Raw genomic sequence first — 25,743 nt, 5'->3', positions numbered from 1 at the left:
ACCTATTTGCGGGAAAACGCGCCCACAGGACGCTGCCGGCCGTTAGGAAAGCGGGAGGAGCCCCGGCGAGCGCAGCCCGCAGCTCAGCGAGGGCCTGAGATCCACCCCAGGCCCTCCGCCCTTCGCGCGGGGCGGCGGTTGATGACCGTGGGCCGGCCGTTTTGATGAATACAGGAGGGCCGCAAGGGCCTGAGGGCTCAGACACCACGCGGAGCCAAAGCACTGCCTCAGCCGCAGTTGAAGAAACCGCTCTCGGGCTGGACGGAGGCGGAGCAGCAGCTCGGGCTGAGCCACCAGAAGAGCCTTAAAATGCCTGGAGCAGCCCTAGGACAGCCCCCAGCGCGAGGCACTCTGGGAGTCGTAGTCTACCTCCCGGACAGCAGTCTTTCTCGCTTCGTTTCCCCGCCTTTTAACGTCGCTTTTATTCTTCCCCTCCCCTCCCAGCACGCCGGCTTCCGGGTCGCCACACGTCTCACGTAAGACTACACTCCCCAGAATTCTATTCTTCGCGTCCCAGCGCGCCGCGGGCGCCGGCCGCCTTCTTTGGACTGCAGTTCCCAGAAGCCCTCTGGGGAAGTGCTTCCCTTTCTCATTTCCAGGACCACAATTCCCAGAGACTTCAGCTTCCTGGCGGTTCTCTTTTTACTCTATCTCTTCTTGAGCTGGGCGGGCTTCGCCGACCAGCCGGCGCACAGCCACGACGTGATCCGTCGTGACCCGGCACAGGGTTTCCTCAGCGGCCTGTTTTCCTACTCACTCAGTTATCCCTTTTGCAGGCTGTCGCGGCTGGCCCGAGCGGTGACCTGGCGGGCCGCGCCTGCGCTGTGCCCCGTTTCCTGCCTGGCTGGTGGCGGCGGCCATTTTGTTCATCCTCCTCCTCCTCCTGCTCCTCCTGGTTGGAGCGCAGTGTCCGGAGCGGGCTGGGGGGAGAGAGCCCGAGAGCGGGGTTCGGTGCGTTTTCCTCTGTCCCCAGCCGGTGCCCGTAGCCCCCCTCCCCTTCCTCCCCACCCCCTCCCCTCCCCGGCCCTGCCCTCCCCCTTGTCCCGGGATCGCTCCGTCGCACCCACCATGATGGAAGACGACGGGCAGCCCCGGACTCTGTGAGTACCCGAGACGAGGGGTGCCAGGCGCCGAGAGGCCCGGGCACCGCGGGACGCTGTGGGAGGGAGCAGGAGAGCGGGGCCGAAGGCGGGACTCTTGGCGGCTCCCTGGCCGCGGTGGCGCGGACGCGAAGTGCATTCCTCATCTGTCCCTTTTTCCTTAGAAAGGAAGCTCTCCCTTCCCCCAAACATAGTCACTTCCTGGGGTCCGGGGCTTATTTCGACCTTTTCCTCTCGCGCCCTTCTTTGCAACCTCCTCCTAAGCCGGGTTTCTGCACGCCAGAGCCTGTCAGGCCCGGTAGAGCTCCTGCTCCCCTTCTGCTCCGGGGGCCCTGGGCCGGGCCGGGAGCTGCCGGTCCCCCACGGGGGCTGGGCCTGGTGGGGGTGGGACCGGGGGTGGGACCGCAGCCACATCCCCTGCGGGCCGCGAGGAATTAGCACTCACGCCCTCCAAGTCCCCAGTCGCTCCCTGCTCTTATCCCAAGTTGAGCTCTTCGAGGAAGCCGGACATTCTAACACCACTCAAGCCCCTACTGTCTTTCTGCCCCACGTGCCCCCGCCCACGCTGTCAGAAACACTTTGCCCAGCGCCCGCTACTTTTAAAGTGCAAAAGGGATCCCTCTTGCCGCCGGAGCATCTTTCCCTTCTTGGATGAAGTTTACTTTGAGCGCTACCTGCGCTAAACTGACAACCAGTTGTTAAAGTGGTGTTACCCCCTCCTAATCTGTGGATCGAGACCTTCAGAGTTGGATAAAATGATGTTTTTATCAGCTATTCGATGTGTCTTTTGAGCGCTTTTTCTTCTATCTTGCTGTTGCTCTTTACTCTGAAGCCCAGTGTAATGAATGAATTTCGTCTTTGAATCGCTTATTCGAGTTTCCTTTCCTTCCTAATGAAGAGTGATGACTCAGCATTTGCATTCCTTTCCAAATAGTGTGGCAGTCCTTTCTTTTTTCCTGCATTTTTTAAGTGTAATTTTTAATTAAATGTTTAAGTTGGGCACCTTGGGTTTTCCAAGTCTCTTGAAGCTCAGCACACCTGCCTCGAGTGCAAGGAGTCAGTCAGGTCGCTGCTTTGTTTTCTCTTGCCTCTGCTGGTATTGATACGATCATAGTTCACTTGGCTCTGCTATCTGATGGGGAAATTACTTTTTGGGGAACAGATGAAGGTGAATGGGTACTTAGGAAGTTAGACTAGTTTCTCATCTCTAGTCCTATCAAAGAAAGTTTGCTCCGTAAAGAAGGTAGATGTCTATGTTCAACATTAATACAAGTTTGTTTTTTTGGCTGGGGGGCGGGCTTAACACTTTTTTATTCCTACTTCTCTAATGTCTCACTAAAGTATCTGCTATCCCTTTTGAGAATTTGAGGTCAACTTAAGTACATCAAATGCTTGAATGGGAAGTCTGCTTAGTAGGAAGTTTTGTGTCAATATTTATGTTTTGTGCTGTCTTCCATTTCTGCTCTCTTTTCCCAGAAAAGAGAGCATTGGGACAAACTTGAAATTTGTCCTCTAACATCTGTTGAAGCCAAGACTTGGTATTTAGTTAGCAATGTGTTCTTTGATGGAAGCATCTGGGAAAGCTGGATTTAGGCCTAGCAAGCATGTATTTAACAACGATAAAAGTTACATTGTATTTAAAAATCTGAAATGTCATCGCATCTTAATAGCTACTGAATAATTGGTTAATCCTCAAGGCATATTTCTCATTAACTGTATCTATCTGTTCCTTATGAAGAATTCCTGTTTTGTCATGCTAAACAAAATGCTATTGCAGTACCTTTAGTTCATACAAGCACTTCGCGTCTGCCTTCTCATCTCCATCAGATCTTAGACCGTAGACTAATAAGCTAACTTCTTTGTCACTTATTTCCTACCTCTACCTTCTCCAGTCTCCTGTTCTTTCTCAGAAACACAATTAAGTTGTCTATGTTTACAGTTATCTAAAAATGTGACATGTATACATATAAGTAAAGAAACATCTTGAGCTTCGTTGTATCTGTATGTCAGTATATGTTTACTATTCTGTCTTCCTTTTTCCTTCTCCCACTCTTCTCCATGGGAAGGATTTTTTTTTTTTTTTTTTTTAGACAAGGACTGCTACATCTTCCTAGGTCTTAACCCTGCAGCACTTAGTTCACTGCCTGGAACATAAGAGGTACTCAAATATTTTACAATGATTATACTTCCTTTCATTAAATTAATATAAAGTCCGTTTTTTTAAAAAGTCCTGATTGATTTAAAATTATATAAGCAGACATGATGGTCATATGTGGTGCGGTCTGTTGATTTTTATATTTTTTGAAATTTGAAATGTAAAATTTTGAGATAAAAGCAAATGTTTCACATTTGGATTTTTGTCAGATTTTAATAAAAATGCATATTTTTTTAAGTGTTCATTTTACATATTTCTCAAAGGGTTCTTTTAGATACAGGTAACATGATAAAAACTTTGAAGGTGACTTTAGAGGTTGATACCTAGTAGGGTTTTTTGTTTATTTATGGAGATCCTTCTTTTATTTTACATCGTGATCTTTGGATTAGGCTTTCAAGTGGCTGGTATGTTTTAAAAGAATGTACTCTTAACAAAGCTTATCTTAAACTGTTTCCTTAATATGCCTGTGTGTTACTAGTGAGGTTTTTTTCCTGCAGACACACACAAGCTAAGACATATGGTTCTATCATCAGAAAACAATATGGTGTTTATAGCCTAGGTAGGTCTTTAAATATTCATTACCTACAGTATTACTAATTTATTTGATGGTATTTAAAGTGATATAGAATTGCTTTGATGTTGAGCCTAAAATTTGTCTATATAGTTTCTTTGAAGGTCTGTTTTCTGATGTTCTTTGTTCCCATTTGACATTTTTTGTATTGGGGGGTAAATGTATTGGGTATCTTGAGATCTAAAAAAAACAAATGAGATCATGCTGTATAACACTGGTGTTGGAAGTGAACTGCCTGACACCTACCTTGTAGGACCCACATTTCAGATTTGTGTTGTGTGTAGCTTTGAGTACAGTGATTTGATCCATGGTATATCTGAATCTGTTATACAACATTAAATTGTAATGGTGTTCTATTGTAGTTTTATTTTCTTCATCTACTCAGTGCACCAAAATGAGTAGGAATTGCGGATCTGGAATTATACCATGTTAATGCAATGCCATCTTTAAGGCCCTTTTCTTCCCGATAGAGACTCAGTCAAAAGGAGGAAATAAGCCATTCATTTAGAGTATAATCTGAACATCTAAGGGCAATAGCAGCAAATACTGTTAAATCCCATTATAAAATTGATTAGCTGTACCATACATTTGGCTATATTGTGGCTGTGATTAAGCCTCTCATACAATTTAATCATATTTTCTTTTTCTTTAAAATGTATGTGTATGTGTGTTGATATTCCTTATATAGTTGGTCAGTTCACTTGTGCCTCCTGCACCTTTCCTCCACCCTGCCTCCTTCCTAAAATGAAATATCGACAAATTGATCAGCACATTAGAGGCCCATTGAAGGATACTGTTGCAAAATCTCCTCTTATATAGGAATTTTCAAGAACAAAAGTAAAAATGTTACTTAGCCATAGTGTCTTGTGTAAAAGTGCTGGTAATTTCAGCCTTCGTAGGGCTAATCTTTTCAGAGTGAGAGCACATTCAGTATTGAAAAGTGTGATTAGTCTTCTGAAAGGCATGATGTTCTTAACTTAAAATTCTGCCTGGTTGTATACATAGGAAGTAGTTTGGCAATGTGAACTTTTGCCTGCTGTGAAACTGCCAAGTTCTAGTCTCAAATTTGATTTTAACCCTGACTTTAGGGATAAAGACATAATTTTCCATTTTTAATGCATTAGTTCCTACAGTTCCTGTTCTTAGAAGACAAAATAGACCTAAGGTTTGCTTTTTTTTCCCCCCTTGAGGTAAAAATCGTTGTGGAATTTCCTAAGTGTTTACTCTTTGAATTGATCTCAATACAATAATTTGAGCCATTTGTCTTTTTCTGTTATTTTGTATGTGTTCTTCAAGTAGAAATTTTATATTTAAACCCTTGGAACTTTAGAATATATTGACGATTTTATAACCAAAGTAGAAAGAAAGTGAAGTGTAGATGATTTAGAATGAAAAAGTAAATATTTCTGTGTGCTACCAAGAGATGATGTTTTTACCAGGTCAAGAGTTGAATATTTTTGTTAGTATTTATTTTGGGACAGATAATTTTATGATAACGTAAAGGTACTTAAGCTGTATAGTATTTTAAAAGCTGTAAAATGTTTCTGTATTAAGTGTTATGATGGATGAAGGCAAATGTAGGTGAATGAATTACAGAACTCTGAGTAAAGGAAAAGGCAGTCTCAGGTTTCTGTATAATTTAGGTGAAATTATATGGTGAATTATCTCCTTTTTATCCTGGCAAATTAAGATGTTCTACATGTTGTTATGGAAGGCCATTTTTATTTTTATTTTATTATTTATTTATTTAATTTATTTTGCGGTACGCGGGCCTCTCACTGTTGTGGCCTCTCCCGTTGCGGAGCACAGGCTCCGGACGCGCAGGCTCAGCGGCCATGGATCACGGGCCCAGCCGCTCCGCAGCATGTGGGATCTTCCCGGACTGGGGCACGAACCTGTGTCCCCTGCATCGGCAGGTGGACTCTCAACCACTGCGCCACCAGGAAGGCCATTTTTATATTAGTTTTTGGAGTTTGCTACTTCACCAACTGAACTTTTAGTGGAGATATTTGAAAAATAGGAAACCTTAAAACTAAACTTTTTCTCTAAGTATTTCATGACATTCTAAATTTGCGTTAACCTTTTGCTCTTTGTTATCAGTGCTTGAAATATAAATTAATATATCTAAATGTGCCTCTAGAAATTCTTCAGAATCTTTAGTTGATTAGAAATTGGTTGACTTGGAATAAAAATCCTGTGAAACAGTTAACAGCTTTGTGACTGTTAGGTATGTAAGGTAGTTAATGCCCGTGCAATTTTTTCCTGGAAAAATCATTAAACAGTCATACAAATTAAAATTATTTAAATCATTTACAGTTTGTTACATTCAAGTGATAATTTTAACTTTGTTGCTAGTTAGCTTTGATATGTGAGAATCAGTTTTATCCACTCCTATTCTCTTAGAAATGAGCTAACTATTAGCATTTTAGGTTAGTTGAGTGTTAACACTTCAGAGACCAAGGTCACTGTTCATTTTCTTTACAGATAGGTCTACTTTGTACAAAAAGAAATTCCATGGATACAGGTTCACAAACCCCTATGAGTTAAAAAAGAAAATAGGCAATTGTCTGGCTAGCTCAGAAGCCTATAACCTTTCACTACTGCTGGGAAAAGTATGTCACTACACAGCCTACTGATGGGTCTGCTCTACTTTAAATATAACAAAAAGGTGGCATAGTGGACCTAAACCAGTTTGTCACTGGTTTAGTCTTCCATTTAAGTAACATTGGACTTGTGTTTCATTTTTATTTTTTTATTTTTTATTTTTTTCCTGCGGCACGCGGGCCTCTCACTGCTGCAGCCTCTCCCGTATGTGGGATCCTCCCGGACCGGGGCACGAACACGCGTCCGCCGCATTGGCAGGCGGACTCTCAACCACTGCGCCACCAGGGAAGCCCCTGTGTTTCATTTTTAGAGCGTGTTAAAGTTATTAGCACCCATTGCAGTGAAATTCTTAGGTGAAAAGAAAATTGCTATTCATTCTTAATCAAATTTTTTTTTTCTTTTTGACACTTAACCTTACCTTTCTCAGTCTTATTTTTCCCTTTCAGAGTATCCTGTCTTAAACTATGGCAACTGTAGATACAAGGCTTATATTGGTCTCAGTACGTTGTTTCCAGATGTTATGTATTATAGTTAGGAAAATAAAACTTATGTCCTTTTACTTTCCAGAAGAAAATGTGTTAAATTTTATAAATGTTGTTTGGTTTATGAGGATCATAACTGATGTGAGTTTTAGGAACTATGTGCTGAGTGCGAGAAAGACTTAAAGTTTATTAAGCTAAATTAAGATAGATCCATGGTAAAGAAGATGTGGTACATATATATAATGGAATATTAGCCATAAAAAGAAATGAAATTGGGTCATTTGTAGAGATGTGGATAGACCTAGAGTCTGTCATACAGAGTGAAGAAAGTCAGAAAGAGAAAAACAAATACTGTATATTAACACATATATGTGGAATCTAGAAAAGCGGTACAGATGAAGCTATTTGCAGGGCAGGAATCGAAAGGTATACATAGAGAACGGATGTTTGGACAGGGTCGGGGGGTAGCGGAGGGTGGGATGAATTGGGAGATTCGGTTTAACATAAATACATTACCGTGTGTAAAATGGGTAGCTAGTGGGAACCTGCTGTATAGCACAGGGAGCTCAGCTCCGAGCTCTGTGAAGACCTAGATGGGTGGGATGGGGGAGAGGGAGGGAGTATATGTATACATAGAGCTGATTCACTTCACTGTCCAGCAGAAACTAACACAACATTTTAAAGCAATTATACTCCAATAAAAAAAAAAAAAAAAGATCCATGATACAAGGTGGTCATCTCTGGGTGGTGGTGTTCTTCTCTTTTAAGTTTCTTATACAAAATACACACATTCAATTTGTAATTTTTAAAAAAATCTTTAGATGTGTTATAGTCAAAAGTATACCTGGGTGGTTTCCTGGTGGTGCAGTGGTTGAGAGTCCTCCTGCTGATGCAGGGGACACGGGTTTGTGCCCCGGTCTGGGGGGATCCCCCATGCCGCGGAGCGGCTGGGCCTGTGAGCCATGGCCACTGAGCCTGCGCGTCTGGAGCCTGTGCTCCGCAATGGGAGACGCCACAACAGTGAGAGGCCCGCGTACCGCCGAGGAGAAAAGTATACCTGGATTTGTCTTAAATTTTCTCTGAATTTCTAGAGAAATCTTTATATTTGCTTTGTTATCTACATAAAGATGTATTTTGTTGATTCTGATGCATTTTTGAGTGTGAATTTTATTTTACCCTGCTCTCCTAAAACAAAACTATGAAGACCTACCATCGATAACAATCTTATTAGCAAGGTAGAAAGAACAAAATCCTTCAATCTTTGTGTTTTGCTATAACTTTAATTCTCTTCTTTGTTCATGTAATTGCTTTGGTTGAGGGTCTAAGGTAAACTCACCTTGTGTCTGATATCCTTCTATGATCAGGTGTTTTAATGAATCAATATTTGTGGTATTATGTGTGTGTGTTATACATTATTTTGAATTGTGTTTCATATCTAAAAATTATAGTTATCTTGAGACTGATTTAAATTTTATTATTTTTATTCTAACAAATAAGATGAGAAAATGATATATAGGTACAGAATAATATGCTTTGGTGGGTAAGCAAGGTCATATTGATTTGGTTTTTTTTTTGGCCGTACACGGGCCTCTCCCACTGTGGAGCACAGGCTCCGGACGCGCAGGCTCCGCGGCCATGGCTCACGGGCCCAGCCGCTCCACGGCATGTGGGATCTTCCCGGACTGGGACACGAACCCGTGTCCCCTGCATCGGCAGGTGGACTCTCAACCACGGCGCCACCAGGGAAGCCCCTGATTTGTTTTTAATAGAGTCTTTTGAAGTGATATTTTAGTGACCTAAGAATAAGTGTTGCTTTCCTAAATGAGAGTTAATCTTACACTCAAAGGATCAGGCTTAATTGGAAATATTTTTACTGAAGACAGAGGAAGTTAAGATGAAATAAAAGATAGTGAGTAGATGATAATGCTTTAGAGCCAGAGCTGAAGGGAAATAGCTGATTTTTTTTTTCTTTCTGTACAGATACGTAGGTAACCTCTCCAGAGATGTGACAGAAGTTCTTATTCTTCAGTTATTCAGTCAGATTGGACCCTGTAAAAGCTGTAAAATGATAACAGAGGTAAGATCTTCCCAGTTCCCTGTGCTGACAATTAGCATAATGTTTAACATTTTGAGATACATGAGGTGATTAGTATCATTTTAAGTTTCAAGTTACTAGATGGAGAGATTCATGTTGTGTTGACTTATTTGACCTGATTGACAAACTAGGTTTAGAATGGAGTTTATCTGAGAGGACAGAGTTTCTGCGCTGTTATTTTCAAAGGGTCCTTCATGATGTAGTTATCTTCAAGTGATTCTGCTTGTGTAAAGTTGTTAGAGCTTATCTCAGAATGTCGAAAAACTAGGTTATATTTCATATATTTCCAATAAGAATTGGTGTGTGTAGAAGAACATTAGGTTATTATGAGCATAGCGCCACACAGGCATCCTCAGCAGTTTTAGTGAATGCTGACTGAGCAGCTTCATGTAGATAGGGATTTAAATTGTTAGGATAATTTGTTTTCCTTTTTTTCAAAAAAATCTTACTTTTATACTTCCTGGTTAAGACTCTGGAGCAGTGCCCAATGACTCGGTTTTCATTTTATTTATTAACACTTTTTTTTTTCAACTGTTTAGTATGTACCAGATACCACGGTAAGTGCTAGGGATACAGTGGTGAATAAAACGGTTCCTAGCGCGATAGAATTTTCCAGTCTATGAGGGAGACAGAGGAAATAATAGGCACTAATGATATAGGATAATAAATAGTGTGGAAGTTGATAGTTTCAAGTGCTATAGGAGCTTATAGGTCCGTACAGTCTTCAGTCAGGGGAGGATTCAGTGTCTAGGCTGAAACTGAAAAGGATAGTAATGGAAACTGGCTAGACAGGAATTTGAGAAAGAAGGGAATCCAGGTAGAGAGAAGAATGTTGATCAAGCCTGGTAGACAGAGAGCGGGAGTGCTTGTGAGATAGAGGGAAAGATAGAAACCATAACGTGGTTGGAGTTTCGAAAGGGATTAGTCTTAGGAGATGCCAGGAGATGAGGCAGGAGTGTTCAGCAGGGGCCAGAGCTGTGCTAAGGAGTTTGTGTTATATTCTGAGACGGAGGGGAACTATTAGAAATATGTAAAGCAAAGTGGCCTTTTGATCTTCATTCTTAACTAATAAGGATAATTATTACTCTGTTCTGGTATATTATCTCTTCTTTCCTTCCTGTCTTTGATTATTTATTCATTCTTCCTTTAATTAATCAAAAATTTACTTTGTACTAGGCACTGTTCAAAGCATTGGGGATATAATGCAGAGCTAGACCAGTGAGGTTCACAAGAGTTTACATGTTAGTGGGAGTATTGTAAATAACAAGTAAACAAGATAATTCTGGATAGGAGTAAGAGCTTTTAAGAGAATATAACAGTTCTGTGATGATGATTGCAGTGTTGGTGCTGTATAGGCTAGGTGGTGAGGGATGACGTCTTGCTGCAGTTGGCATCTATACTGTGAAAGTAATAATGTAGGTTCTTAAGGAGATGGGAACTGAAGTTGCATAATTGAATGTTGAGGCTTTTTGGTTATGATCTGTGATCTAGAAATCTGTAATCAGTGGGCAGTTGACTCAGCCAAATTTTAAAAGATCAAATGAGTCTTTTTTAGACTATGGATGTTTGGTATGGGACCAACATGATAATGACTACTATCAGAAATCACCTCTTTGAGCTGATAGGAATAACAAGATGGTGCCATCTACATTAATAGCTGGAGGCAGAGGGAACAGCCCATACAAAGGCCTTGTGTTGGTAATGAGCTTGGTGCATTTGTGGAACCAAAGACCAGGGTGGTTGGAACCTTGTGAATGGTGGGAAATAAGTATAATAGAGTAGGCAGGCAGGGTTTGGAATCACATAGGGCAGTATGAGCCATGACAGAGTGTTTGGATTTTACTCTGCAGTGGGGATTTTAAGTAGGGCGATGAAGTATTCTTTTTTATTAATTTATTTGTTTGTTTGTTTTTGGCTGCATTGGGTCTTCATTGCTGCATGCAGGCTTTCTCTAGTTGCGGCGAGTGGGGACTACTCTTCTTCGCGGTGTGTGGGCTTCTCATTGCGGTGGCTTCTCTTGTTTCGGGGCACGGGCTCTAGGCACGCGGGCTTCAGTAGTTGTGGCTCGCGGGATCTGGAGCGCAGGATCAGTAGTTGTAGCGCACGGGCTTAGTTGCTGCGCGGCATGTGGAGTCTTCGTGGAGCAGGGCTCGAACCCATGTCCCCTGCATTGGCAGGCAGGTTCTTAACCACTTCGCCACCAGGGAAGCCCTCCTGATGAAGTATTCTTATTTGCTTTTTTTTTTTTTGGCAGTACGTGGGCCTCTCACTGTTGTGGCCTCTCCCGTTGTGGAGCGCGGGCTCAGCGGCCATGGCTTACGGGCCCAGCCGCTCCGCAGCTTGTGGGATCCTCCCGGACCAGGGCACGAACCCATGTCCCCTGCATCGGCAGGCGGACTCTCAACCACTGCGCCACCAGGGGAGCCCCTTATTTGCATTTTTAACGTTACTTTATTTGGAAAATGATTATTGTATGGAGAATGGATTGTAGGGGGCAAGAGTGGAAGGAGAGGGAAACCAGCTGTGTTTATTTCACTAGCCTAGGTAGGAGATGATGTTCTTTAGAGTCGTAGCCATAGAAACAGAGGTAGATAAGTTTGGGATACATTTTGGAGGTAGAATCAGTAGGACTGGATTGGCTGTGGGACATAAAGGAAGGCATCAAGAAAGACCCCTTAGATTCTTGTTTGCAGTTGTGTGTATGTTAATGCTATTTGCTAAAATGGGCATGGCATGACTGAGGGAGACATAGGATTGATTGGGGGTGGGGAGTGGTGGGAATCAAGCTCTGTTTTGGCAATGTTAATTTTAAGATGTGCATTAGACATATAAATGGACGTCATATGTAGGCAGTTGGATAAACTGTTTTGGAACTCTAGGGAAACCAGTGTTGATGATACTAGCTTGCAGTGATAATTTGAAGCCATGGGACTGGATAAGATTTAGCTCCTAGATCTAGAGAGAGCGCTGAGAGAGAAGAGAGTAGAGGGGGCCTAGGTTCGAGCCCTGGAGCATCTCAACACTTAAGTGACATTTATAGTTTGAGTTAAGGAGGAAGAAATACTTTCTGAAAGATCTTCCAGTGAAGAAACAGGAAAACCAAGAGAGTATGGTGGAATCTACAGGAGAATATTTAGAAGAGGAGGAGAGTTGTCAACAGTTTTGAATTCTGCTTGAAAGTCAAGGTGAGGACAGAAAAGGGATCACAGAGATGGCAGGGAGGTCATTGGTGAGCTCAACATGAAGTTTCCTTTCCATGGTTGGGTTGGAAACTGACTGGAGTGGATTTAGGAAAGAGTGAAATGTGAGAAAGTGGAGTCGCTAGAAAATTTTTGAGAAACATTTGATACATATATTTTTTAAAACCTGTGTGCACAGTCAGCCATATGAAGGGGTAGAGGAGTTTGAAGTGAACTTTCATAATTTATCTGTATTCTACAACTCCTATATTTGAACTTGTAAATAGTTGTAAAATTTCATATTTCTTTGTCTTGACATTTATGTCATCCAACAAAAATTGGTGACAACACCGTGCTAAGGACACAGTTGATTTCAGAGTGTCACTTGGTGGTGTAAATGGGAAGCTTTCAGAGGGCATGGACTCATGAACTCTAGTACAGACTATTCGTTTCCTTTCATAAATTTCATTTTAGGGTATGAGAAATCCCTTTCCTTCCCTTAGTTTTACGATGTTTTACTTTAGATACTGTTTATCGTAGATTCTAGCTTTCCCTGTATATTATAATAAATGTATATTATCAATTCTAAGGCAAATGTTAAAAAATTTTAACATCTCTGACAGTGACAAAAAATGGTGTCTTAGATGAAATGCAGTGTGATGTGAATATATGTGTGTGTGTGTGTGTGTGTGTGTACATGTATGTACATACATTGAATGGGATCTGGCCTACTACTAGTTAGATAAATTTGAAGTCAGTATGCATGAGTAGACTAGTTTACTAAAGCCCGTTGTTATCATAGTTCTACCATTGGACTCCTGTATGTTTTGCTATGGTTAACAGTGTTTTCCTTAGAGACCATCAGGGCAGAAGAGGTAGGAAAAGTTGACTAGCACAGTGTTAGCTTCATATTTACCTTTAAACCTTTTCTTCAGTGAGTGTTACTGGTAAACGTTAACTCTTCTACAAAAGGAATGTTTGGAGTCTTTTCCCTATTTCCTTTCTCTGCCTCCTGAGAACAGCATTCATGTGGCTACAACAATAGGATTTTGTATGAGAGCCCGTAGTAGTTTTCTTGTCAGTATTAATGATTACGCTTTTTTCCCCTCAAGGAAATGCCTTCTGGTTGCTTCACCACTATTGTTTTAGACGTCTTATTTTGGATTTTTCTGCTAAAACTTCCCTGGAATGAAAAACAGTGGTTGTTGAAAAGAGCTTTATTTTATCTGGTATTTTTAATCCCTTGTAAGTGCAACTGGAATTCCACATTTTAAACATTATTTTTAGATATTTTACATTGAATAGTGATGTTTTTAACCTTATGTAAAAAATATATTTGTACAACTGTATAGCTGTTCAATATAGGTTGCAGTCTTATAAAATTCATTTCCATTTTGGTTCATAGGTGTTACAGTTGTTATATCTTAGGTACTTTCTCATCTTATATTGGTGTTTTATATTCACTGGTGTCATATTAGGTACTCACTTTTTAAAAAAAATTTTTATTGGAGTATTGTTGATTTACAATGTTGTGTTAGTTTCAGGTGTACAGGAAGGTGAATCAGTTATACATATACTTATTTCCACTCTTTAGGTATTCACTCTCTTATATTGGTGTTTTGTGATATAAAATTTTAGCTTTGTTGTGGAACATTTTATTCAGACACATTTTCAGAAAATCTTTTCTTAATCACTAGTATATTTTTCTGGTCTTTGGAAGACCAAATTCAAAGTGTATAGAATCTCCAGAGCTTCAGAAGATTTTGAAAGGTAGGGATTTCATTTCAACAGCTGGTTATAAATCTGAAAAATTTCTCTTTTCATTCTTATTCCTTCCTTGTACAGAAAAGAAATACATAATCTCGTCTTATTATATGTATCAATAGTACTAATCCTAGTTTCGATCAGGAGTAAGTTTGTAAAGTTGGTTCATTTCTGTATTTTTTTTATAGTCATGGGATACAGTTTATGAAGGATTATGATGCATAAATAGAATTCATCCCTTTGAAAATAATGTTGGGAGAGAAGAGCAGTGGTAAGGAGTGGTCCTTATCTCTCAAATCTGAACTTGAGGTTTTGTTTGGTCTAATATAAACTTCTGTTTTATATTTAACATACTTCACCAGAATTCTGTACTTTGATTTAATGCTGGTAGTCATGATTCTGTACTGCTTTGTAGTTCTGTTTGAGTACAACAGTATTCTGAGGTGCAAAGTCAGGTATAGGTGTAAATCTTATTTTTAAAGTGTTAGGCTTTCATAAGCTTATGCAATCTCACCTCGTACATGCCTAGCTATCAGTAATGTTTTTTCCTGGATTTTCTTCTCAGCAACCCGATAGCAGAAGGGTCAACTCTTCTGTTGGATTTTCTGTTTTGCAGCATACAAGCAATGACCCATATTGCTTTGTGGAATTTTATGAACACAGAGATGCAGCTGCTGCATTAGCTGCTATGAATGGGAGAAAAATTTTGGGAAAGGTAAGATAATAAATGATGGCATCTTATGAGTATATATATTTGCATGTCAAATTAGTTTGTATTCTTTCTTAGCAAGTTTTTAACAAATATTCAGCTCGGCCAAGTGATGGTTTTGCTTTATTCAGCCTAGTGCTTTTACCAAAATAATCCTGCTTGATAAAATGATTTAATAAGTGGTAAGTGTTGTGATTCATAATGACATGCCTAATAATTTTATTAAATATAATCTTTATTTTTAGGAGGTCAAAGTAAACTGGGCAACAACACCAAGTAGCCAGAAAAAAGATACTTCCAGTAAGTACTCCTGCTGCATTTTACTGTGGAAGAGTTCTGAAATTATCCTTGGCAGCATTACCAGCTCAAATAGGTTTTTTTCTTCCTTTAGTGTTGCCTAAAAAAGGTTTAGTACCTGACTTCTTAAGTATTTGATTACCAAATGCTTTGATTTCAGATCATTTCCACGTGTTTGTTGGGGATTTGAGTCCAGAAATTACAACAGAAGATATCAAATCAGCATTTGCCCCCTTTGGTAAAATATCGTAAGTATCATAATCAATACTATATTCAGTAGTGGTAGGCAAAATTGTACATGATTAACTTGTATCAGAATTAAGATTTTCTTTCCCTAGTTAGTGTGATTTTTGTTTGTTTTGTTTTTTTGATTAGTAGATGTTGTTGAAAATGTTAATGTCATTTCAGTGTTTTGGGGTCTTGTTTTCATCTAATCCTGTGTATAACATGTTAAAAATTAAGTGATTCTGTTTGTTATCTTTAAAGCAGATGTTTGGGTGGTAAAACTTATTATAAAGTCCAGCTTTTTGTCAAGTGTTTGGTGGTTAAAGATATGGGTTAACCAAAAATAAATGATTCATACTGTGTATTAAACTTTTATAGGAGGAATTTATAAATGGGGAAAGTAGGTAAATCCTTGGATATATTGTGAAATTGGAAATGTACATGTTTAATTATAATGATAAATGTGTTTTGATATTTTAGCTGAAAAGTAGCATTATTATAGTAGTAAAATGTTTCAATGTCTGAGCCATAAATGTGGGATTAATTAGTAGATTTTTTTTGTTAGTGGTATTTGATTCTGCTAGGGTAGGGCCCAATTGTGGTTTGATTTTTTTTTTTTTTTTTTAAACAAAGTTGGTGCTCAGATTTTGCTGTATGTTACTTGATCAAATATATTGGAAAATTTTAAGTGTTACAAGTTCTATAAAATGTTTATCACAATTTATCTATCTGCTTAAAATCACTTTATTTTATGTATTCATTTCCTATAGATTGAAGTTAAACGTTTTAGTACTACTTTACAAAAAATACGTTTCACCTAAGAACAACAGTATTTCTCTCTGCAATTTGTTGTTCTATAGATTTAATTTATTTGATAGATTTAATTCTTAATTTTCTATTTTGATATTTACTTTGCTTTTTAATCTAGATGTGGTAAGTAGTACTGTTTTAAAAATCAGTATAAAAAATAATACAGGTTGCTGTTTTTCAATCTATATTTATACCTGAGACCTGCAGTTTTTCTAAAGTCCAAGTCACAATTAAAAGTAATAGCATTCTGGTTATTTTGCAGAATTGCTCATAAGAATGGACAGGATCTTGAAGGCTAACTGCAAGGAACTGTGCACACTGGAACTCAGTTGTAGATTTTTTTCTCATTTCTATTTATTCTTATTATACATTATTTATATATACATATTTTAGTATTTACATTTTAACATTCTATATTCAGTGGAGTTCTATATTTCCAATCATTTTAACTTACTCACTAAAATTTCTGTGTAAATTTGTTGTTTTCGTACTGGTGTGCTTAGCATTGTTGTTAGTTTTTTATTCTCCTTTCTTAAATTTCTGAAAATGTCAATTTTTCAAAATTTACAGCTGCCCAAACTCCAAAATGATGGTAGAGAATTGACCAAGAAAAATAAAGAAATCTGTTAACAGGCCATGTATGCCTTTTTAATTCCTATTTTTTCCTCTTTTTCAATTTTTTAATATTTCATATATTTTGTATCACTAGGCAGAAGACATTTAACTATTTAGAGATTGCATGGTAAAGTAGTTAGCATTGTTACAGTAATTTATAGAACCAGTAAACCTTAGAGGACACTAGCGAATAGAATATTAGAAAAGGAAACTATTGTTCCTATTAATCTTCAAATTTGAGCATTTAGTTTAGAAAGCACAGGCTGTTTGATTAGGTTGCATGTTTATTACATGTTTTTGTCCTACTGCTTTTTTCTAACAGGTAAAGAAGCGTTAGGGAGAGTTCAGGAATGGCTGTAGTTAATTAGGGCTAACTGGAATTTTATTTAAAAAAATGCTCACAATACAGTGTGTGTGGTTCCTTTTAGTTTTTATTTTGAGGATGACTTTTACTTCCCTCATTTAGCTGTGCTTCTTTTCACAGGGATGCCCGAGTAGTTAAAGACATGGCAACTGGAAAATCCAAAGGCTATGGCTTTGTATCTTTTTATAATAAACTGGTATGTTCTTGCAACTCAATTTGAATTTAATGCAAAATTTAGTTGTTAATAAATATTTTTGGATGTTGACTACAAACAACTATTGTGTAATTTTGTTTTAATAATAAGGTGTGGTTCGTTCTATTTTTTCATAAGCTTGGAAATAACTGGGAAAAATAGGCTGATTATAATGAAGTATATTGAAGCTTGCATTTGTGACTTGGTAAGGGTAAGATGTGTTAGAAGTAAAACTCACAACTAGGACAAATGAGCTAATCTCAGAATTTGAAGGGAAGTTAAATTATATTTGTCTTGGGACTTCCCTGGTGGCACAGAGGTTAAGACTCCGCATTCGCAACACAGGGGGCTTGGGTTCAATCCCTGGTCAGGGAACTAGATTCCACATGCATGCTGCAACTCAGTATTCGCATGCCACAACTAAGGAGCTCACCTGCCGTAACTGAGACCTGGCATAACCAAATAAATAATAAAATAAATAAATGTTTTAAAAAATTATATTTGTCTTAACCATGAAAATGTCAATTTTAACTTTCTTAAAATGCTTTTATTTATGTATGTATGTATGGCTGCGTTGGGTCTTAGTTGTGGCATGCAGGATCTTTTGTTGCAGCATGCAGGCTTCTCTAGTTGTGGCCTGTGGGCTTCTCTCTAGTTGTGGCGCATGAGCCTCTCTCCAGTTGTAGTGCACCACGTGGGCTCTGTACCTGGGGCACGCAGGCTCTCTAGTTGTGGTGCGTGGGCTTAGTTGCCCCGCAGCATGTGGGATCTTAGTTCCTCGACCAGGGATTGAACCCACATCCCCTGCGTTGGAAGGCGGATTCTCAACCACTGGACCACCAGGGAAGTCCCTTAACTTTTTAATTATTATCCATATTTTTGTAGCTGGGACGTTAATGACTACAGCAAATTATGTAAATGAAATTTTAAGCAATTTGTCTTGATTTTTGCATGTATTTAAGAACGAGGTACCAAATATCGAAACATTTGCATTAACTATAACATCAGATAATAAAATGGGCTTTGGTATTAATGTTTTGGAACAGTTTCAACAACTTAAATTATTTACATTTTATTGAAGCAGTAAGATAAAGGGCAGGAGTTGTATCCTTTTTTTGCTTAGATTCATTGCAAATTCACATTACTTCCTAAATTCATTTTTTGGGAATTCCCTGGCAGTCCAGTGGTTACAACTCCTCACTTCCACTGTAGGGGGCATGAGTTCCATACCTTACTCAGTTTATTGTAGAACTCAATTTTACAGCATTCTAAATCATAATGCAGAAGTCTTCGTCTTAAGTTTTAAATCTTCTGTCATAGTCCATTGTTATTAGAATGTAGAATGGGGGGTTAGGTGGTATTTAGACCATAGTATCAAAGAGTTTTTAGATACTTCAGTAAAAGTCATATTACACCTCAACCATAAAATTAAGATATTTGAAAACAATTTTGTCCTTTTTTTGGTGATCAGTTGGATTGTAATTTTCTCCTTTTATGTTTGAATTATAATTTCCCTTGATGCTTAAATGCTATCCTGCGTTTTTTTTTGTTTTTTTTTTTCTAAAATATTTTAATTTATTTATTTGGCTGCACCGGGTCTTAGTTGCTGCACGCGGGATCTTCGATCTTCCTTGCAGCATGCAGGATCTTTAGTTGTAGCATGTGAACTCTTAGTTGCGGCATGTGGGATCTAGTTCCCTGACCCGAGATTGAACCTGGGCCCCCTGCATTGGGAGCGCAGAGTTTTAGGTACTGGACCACCAGGGAAGTCCCTATCATGGTATTTTAAAATCTATAAATAAATGTTGCTTTAATGAGTCACTTACTGATAAGATTTATTGGATCCAGAAGTGCCAATGTTTTATTTCATCTTAATGAGTCTTATGAACCACTCTTTTCTGTGTTTGTAATTGCTGTTTTTTTTCTTTTTCTCCGTAGGATGCAGAAAATGCAATTGTGCATATGGGAGGTCAGTGGTTGGGTGGTCGTCAAATCAGAACCAATTGGGCCACACGTAAACCACCTGCACCTAAAAGTACACAAGAAAGTAAGATATGTCTCCTTTATATGTTTTTATGGATACTTCACAAAATCATGTATTAGTTTAGTCTTAATTTCTTAACATTGAAATTTTATTAACATTTCAAGACTCATTTTATCTTCAATATAATTGTGGGAAAATAACTGGGCTTTGATGCAAGTATATTTGGAGCTGTGAACCAGGTGATTTTATAGGTCAGATCATAGTGTCAAGGAGAAAAAATTCTGTTTCTCCCTACAATGAGGCATATCTTAATAGTATATGGTAATCAGTTTTATAATGATGTATAACTTTTTTTTTTTGGCTGTGTTGGGTCTTCGTTGCTGCACGTGGGCTTTCTCTAGTTGCGGCGAGCGGGGGCTACTCTTCGTTGTGGTGCGCGGGCTTCTCACTGTGGTGGCTTCTCTTGTTGCAGAGCACGGGCTCCAGGCGTGTGGGCTTCAGTAGTTGTGGCACGCGGGCTCAGTAGTTGTGGCTCCTGGGCTCTGTAGATCGCAGGCTCAGTAGTTGTGGCTCATGGGCTTAGTTGCTCCGTGGCATGTGGGATCTTCCCGGACCAGGGTTCGAACCCGTGTCCCCTGCATTGGCAGGCAGATTCTTAACCACTGTGCGACCAGGGAAGCCCCATCAACATTTTTGTTTTCTTTCTGCATATAGATAACACTAAGCAGTTGAGATTTGAAGATGTAGTAAACCAGTCAAGCCCAAAAAATTGTACTGTGTACTGCGGAGGAATTGCTTCTGGGTTAACAGGTACAGTGTCTGGTTTTTCTAATCCCCTTCTCTGGAGCTTTATCATTATTAGCAGCAATTTCATGATAACATGAACCTTAAATATTTTATTTGTATGTTTGTTTTTCAGATCAGCTTATGAGACAGACATTCTCACCATTTGGGCAAATTATGGAAATCAGAGTTTTTCCAGAGAAGGGCTATTCATTTGTCAGGTAAAATCCTACCTTACATTTGATCCATTCCTTTCAGTTATATTATTTGATCCCCTCAGGTATCAGAGTTATTTCAGTACTTCTTTGCAATGTAGAACTTTAAACTCCTACATGATGTACTTTAGGAAAATACCAAGATGATACTTATAAATTAAGGAGTTTCTGTATTACTTACTAAGTACTTTAAAAAATAAAAAACAAAAAACTTCATTCTCATCTTCTCTTAGATTTTCTACCCATGAAAGTGCAGCCCATGCCATTGTTTCGGTGAATGGTACTACAATTGAAGGACATGTTGTTAAATGCTATTGGGGTAAAGAATCTCCTGATATGACTAAAAACTTCCAACAGGTAATCCAATTTTTCATAGCACTTTTTAAGGTCTCCTTCTTACATATCTACATAAAAGCTTTAGAAATTGTAAAAGAAAGCAAACAAAAAAGTAAAGCATATAGCTGCTTTCAGTTGATTTTATTAATGCTATTTCAAAAGTGATTATTTTGCGGTATTAACTGAATCTTAATACTTTCTTTTCACAGGTGTCACCACCCCAATAAACTTAGACAATGATAAATAACAGAGTCCTATTCACATAAGGGTGCTTAGTTTTTCTCTTCCTTGTCTCCCACTTTCTTCAAATACTGTGTTTCTTACTTGTTCCCTAAAACAGTAATTTGCTTTTTCCTAGGTCGACTATAGTCAGTGGGGCCAGTGGAGCCAAGTTTATGGAAACCCACAACAGTATGGACAGTATATGGCAAATGGGTGGCAAGTACCACCTTATGGAGTATATGGGCAACCATGGAATCAACAAGGATTTGGAGTAGAGTAAGTTGTTTGAGTTTTTCCAGTATAGAAGCACATATAGTTCCGATAAAAGGAATTAAAAAGTGTGTTTTCCTAGGGAGAATCTATTTAAACTAAATACATTGAACTATGTGGCATTAACTATGTGGCATTATAAGCATTGTAGAAACTTTATGAAAAATGAATTGTAATGCTAAAAATTTGCTTTTTATTATCTAGGTGGAAAGGGAGTTTGGGGTAACATATGATGTGTCCTCCTATCTCTATGAGCAGTTGGTAGAATTTGATTTACATTTCTAATACACTGTTTTATCTACTTGTTTATTTTTTCATGGAAAAGATCTTTGTCTGGATATGTTCAGCAATTTAATGATTTATGCCTGTTGGCTTGTGTGAGAAGTCTCTGAAATTTATCTAATATAAAGTAGCTCACTTTTTCCCCTTTATTGATAGATTGCGTTGGTCCCTTGTGCTTTTTCTAGCCAGCCCAAACCTTTGTTTTCACCAGTTCTTCCTCCTGTTTACAAAGTAAACTTGTGTTTTTAAAATTGTTTATAAATTGATATACCATGTGTGCAATATATGGTGGGTAGATGATGAGTTGAATCATTTGTCATTTTTAAAATATCAGTTTTGAGATATTTTTCAGAGAAGTCATATGTGATCTTAGCAAAAATTTAAGACTAATATTGAAATATATATTTTGCATATATGGATATATATGATTTATTTCTTTGCTCTCTGTTTTAAGTATGTTGATTTCTTGTTTATGATTAGGCTCTGCTTGACTTTTGTATAACTGTATAGACAAGTTTTTCTTTGCATTTGCTGAAGATTTTTTTTTTTTTCTTCCAAGTCAATCACCTTCAGCTGCTTGGATGGGTGGATTTGGTGCTCAGCCTCCCCAAGGACAAGCCCCTCCCCCTGTAATACCTCCTCCCAACCAGGCTGGATATGGCATGGCCAGTTACCAAACACAGTGAGCTGGGACTCTAAACAAAATGTAATTCATGATAGCTTCAATTTCCTTGTGACACTCTGAAGACATGAAAGTAGACATCGGAAAATGAAAATATTTATTTTAAAAATTGAAATGTTTGGAACCTTTAGCACAGCTTTGCTTTGGTGAAGGACACATGTCTTCTAGTTCTGCCTTTTTAAGTTTTTGTTCATGATGGATATGAACATGATTTTTCTTTGTGTACAAAAACTACAATAAAGTCAATTAAGACAATTCTGACTACAAATTTTGATATAATAGGAGAAATGGGTAATACATTTTGATTCTTAGATACTATTCCATTTTTATCTTGCTGTTCAGTATTTTAACTCACTGTGTTTTTAAAAGAGCAAAAAAGGGAGGATCATGGAAAACTGGGAATCACAAATAAGTTCATCTTGAACCTTGATACTCCCCTCCCCTCCCCCAAGGTGGACCACATTTGAAGTCAGCAGAAAAAAAGTGTGATATTGAGAAGAAATGCATGATTTTGGAGTCGCTTTGGAGGAAATACTTTCTCTGTGCCTAAAGAAACTGAAGCCAGACTGATAAAAAGAAATTTTGCAACCTAAATAAGGAACAGCATTGTCTGACTTACTTGAGCAAATATTGGTGGTCCAGATTAAGACATATTTTTAAAACTTTAAAAAGTGTTGATTATTAAAACTGTAGTAAATTACATTTCATTTTGGGGGGAGAATTCCAAGTATGGTGTTTGTATTAAAGTCAGACAGTCATTCTTATGCTTTTACATGAAGTTTAAATGATATACATTGTAAATATTGAATACAGTGTTTAAAAAGCATGCTTCAACATAGAAGTAGCAGCAATGTAATTATTTGAAGTAACACTTAACACTCCACTGCATTGAATGCAGTGGATGAATAAGAATGTTTAAGACTGACATTTCCAAGGTTGGCTACTATGTAAAATTAAAATTATACAAATTACTATACAGAAAAAGCCTTAATTTTAATTTCATACAAATCTTTGATGCATTATTAGTACATTTTAAAATGTCATTGGAAATTAGATTTCTTTTTTTTTTTCCTTTTTTTGCTTTACATCATTTGGTATGTAAATACCTTGATTAAAACCTTGTAAACCTATTTCAAGGTTCCTGTAAGTTGTATAGTACAGTGTTTTTAAAAAATCTTGGGGTGTTTTTTAAAATTAGATATATTTTGCCCGAGAATTTTTTTAACAAGATTGCTAAAACATCTTATTTAGACAGTTTGATGTACCAATTTATAATTGGATATTCAACTTAAATAGTATACAGAGTTGTAACTTTTATTTTAATTAATTTTTTCCTTGTGGGTGATGTGCATGGGATGACAAACCTGAACAGAGGCTGTGAGTTGTATGAGTGCAGAGTTTGTAAATGAATTGATTGGGTAAGATTGACATTTGCTTCTGAGGTATTTTTCAGGCCATGTGCATAAATTTCTATCATAGCAGGAATGTAAAAGAGATAAAAATCCTTTGTTTTTGAGTTCTGACAGCTAGGGGGTGCAAATGTTTAGGCAGCGTATTTGAAATGTTCTGAGGTCTGGGCACCAAAATGAGAAAACTCTTTACAGTTAAGTAATAAGATTCAGCTAGCACCCACAGATTACTGTTTTTTAAACTTTTGACGTCTTACAGTTAGCTTTAAAATAATGATGGTTTTATAAATTGATCTCCACAATAATTTTGGTATTTTCCTTCTTCCCCCATTTAGAAATGTGTTGAACATGAAAATTTACAGGGTCTGAAGTTGTTCATCTTCGGGCCAAATTTTTTATGGCACTTTAGTTTTAACCACAGTCCTCATCTATTACACTCTTCTGTTATAAAATTTACCATTATTTCTTTTGTTCATGGTTAGTGTCTTTGGGGGATGTTATGGAAAAGTTACTTTATATTTTATAAGGAGAACACTCAAATTAATTATACCTCCTAGTTAAAATTTCTTAAATATATGTGAAACTTGAACTAAAGATTTTTTTATATATATATTGAGAAAAGCCTATTAAAGTTTCAATTTACCTTTTTTGGTCTGCCAGTAAATTAAGTAGCTAAATACAGTACCAGCTAAATATAGCTGCTTGTATATTCTATGATTTAATAAAGTGATGCAGACTAGTTATATTGCATAGTAAACATACGACTGAAGTGTCCTTCATCTTATCTGAAAGAACAAGATTACATGCTCAGTTCAATTAATGGAAGTTTTTTCATTTTAAATGGTTTTTAAAAAATAAAGCTACTTACCCAGATGAAATGCACCGTTTTAAAATACAACTGTCAAGCTATTCAAGACTATTTTATAACACAAAGTGAAGTCAGTGCTATCTTGATCCAGTTTAAGCCTAAGAATCATTGCATTTTCCATGTTCATTAAAAACAGCAGCAGAGATTTTCGGCAGGCAAGAAAATGTTTATTTCATAATCACTCTGAGATTCATTTTGGTGATGTGTTTCTGACTGCCATCTTCTTTGCTCTCATCTCTCTACTAGTATTTCCCCCCGTGCCATTACCACTTGATTTTTATGTCTGCTGGCAGTGAGAGGCTAAAATGACTGGCCAACGTAAGCCAAAGCTGTAAACAACAGTTGAAGTAAGTCTTTCAATAAAGACTAGACTATATGATAAGTGGCTTTTTCTTATTGTCGTTCATTACATAATTATTCCTTGCAGCCTGCCATAAGTAATTCCATTTTCTTTTAAGTTCTTAGTAAGGTATATGGAGTATACATACATTTCAGGACCTATTTCTGTGTTCTCTATAAGTGATAAAAGTCTGTTTGCTTTTGTTGGATTAAAATTTAATTTCTGGGCTTCCCTGGTGGCACAGTGGTTGGGAGTCCACCTGCCGATGCAGGGGACACGGGTTCGTGCCCCGGTCCGGGAAGATCCCACATGCCGCGGAGCGGCTGGGCCCGTGAGCCATGGCCCCTGAGCCTGCGCATCTGGAGCCTGTGCTCCGCAACGGGAGAGGCCACAGCAGTGAGAGGCCCATGTACCGCAAAAAAAAACATAAGTAAATAAAATAAAATAAAATTTAATGTCTGAGTATGGAGGAGTAGAAATTTGCATCCTTAAAAATGTATGCTCTTGAATATTAATATTGTAAAATCTCATTAGAGACCACAAATAATGGGAACCATAATTTTACCGTTTCTAGATTGATCTTTGGTAGTACCTATGAGTAAAGATTGCACTCGACAAACAGAAAAAGTAGAAAAAGAATTTAATAAATTATCTAGACACCTTTCTAGCAGGTATACCCAAATTATCTCTTACCTATTCATTGAAAATCAGCATTTGGGCTTCCACTTAATACGTTATAAACATTGAATTTGCAGTTTTAGTAGGTATTGGAAAGATGCAAAAATGTTTTAGGCTTTTATTATTATATAAGCCTTCTTAAGAGGTCCAAAGGAGTGGGTTTAAGTTCAGATAAACTAGAAACTGTAATTCACAACATACTTTGTATAAGTATCTCTTTTAGGGGCGAGAATAACTTGATTTTAGAATTGCCCGAATGTGAATAGAGGAGGGGGAATTATATGTAGTCGTTTATCTTAGACAAAAACGTGGGGCGGGGGGTGCTAATACTCATGGACCCTTTTGTTGAATTAGGGTTTTGTTCAAGGGAAGAGAAGATTAATTCATATGACGTTCATAGTTTGGCTTTTGAACAGTGTCAATTAGAGTAACAGTTGACAAAATGTATGTATCTAGTAAATGATTTCCTTAGTGTTCCAACCTAGGTCTAATACATAATGCTGAATTTTCA

The 25,743-nt window shown here is 38.0% G+C and overlaps 1 protein-coding gene across 16 annotated transcripts; it reads left to right on the top strand.

The window, feature by feature from the left end:
* The first annotated feature begins 508 nt into the window (after positions 1–508).
* TIAL1 (TIA1 cytotoxic granule associated RNA binding protein like 1) lies at positions 509–25,743 on the top strand. 16 transcript variants are annotated; one of them, XM_032608036.1, is made up of 14 exons: positions 915–1,100; positions 3,191–3,258; positions 3,753–3,814; positions 8,893–8,989; positions 14,567–14,665; positions 14,905–14,959; positions 15,117–15,204; positions 17,091–17,166; positions 19,102–19,210; positions 19,862–19,957; positions 20,067–20,151; positions 20,379–20,502; positions 20,840–20,979; positions 21,815–25,743. In XM_032608036.1, exons 4-14 carry the CDS (start codon positions 8,978–8,980, stop codon positions 21,939–21,941), a joined length of 1,011 nt encoding a protein of 336 aa, XP_032463927.1. In that variant the 5' UTR covers positions 915–1,100; positions 3,191–3,258; positions 3,753–3,814; positions 8,893–8,977; the 3' UTR covers positions 21,942–25,743. The 16 variants fall into 16 exon arrangements, 15 of the variants coding, with proteins under 15 accessions (XP_032463934.1, XP_032463932.1, XP_032463933.1 ...); XM_032608032.1 differs by having other exon boundaries at positions 14,516–14,665; XM_032608043.1 differs by lacking the exons at positions 3,191–3,258; positions 3,753–3,814 and adding an exon at positions 16,562–16,629 and having other exon boundaries at positions 509–1,100.

The sequence above is a fragment of the Phocoena sinus genome, chromosome 16 (assembly GCF_008692025.1).
Source record: "Phocoena sinus isolate mPhoSin1 chromosome 16, mPhoSin1.pri, whole genome shotgun sequence".
Taxonomy (NCBI): Eukaryota; Metazoa; Chordata; class Mammalia; order Artiodactyla; family Phocoenidae; genus Phocoena; species Phocoena sinus.
Note: the sequence above shows the minus strand (reverse complement) of the source record. Positions and strands in the feature narration are given on the sequence as shown.

What these genes read in the sequence shown, in the direction of transcription:
- TIAL1 (XM_032608030.1), top strand. Translation starts at nt 1,069, where the DNA reads ATGATGGAAGACGACGGGCAGCCCCGGACTCT. An exon ending in ACCTAAAAGTACACAAGAAA is followed by an intron (nt 19,211 to 19,861) that starts GTAAGATATGTC and finishes TTCTGCATATAG; the next exon opens with ATAACACTAAGCAGTTGAGA. An exon ending in AATTGCTTCTGGGTTAACAG is followed by an intron (nt 19,958 to 20,066) that starts GTACAGTGTCTG and finishes TTTGTTTTTCAG; the next exon opens with ATCAGCTTATGAGACAGACA.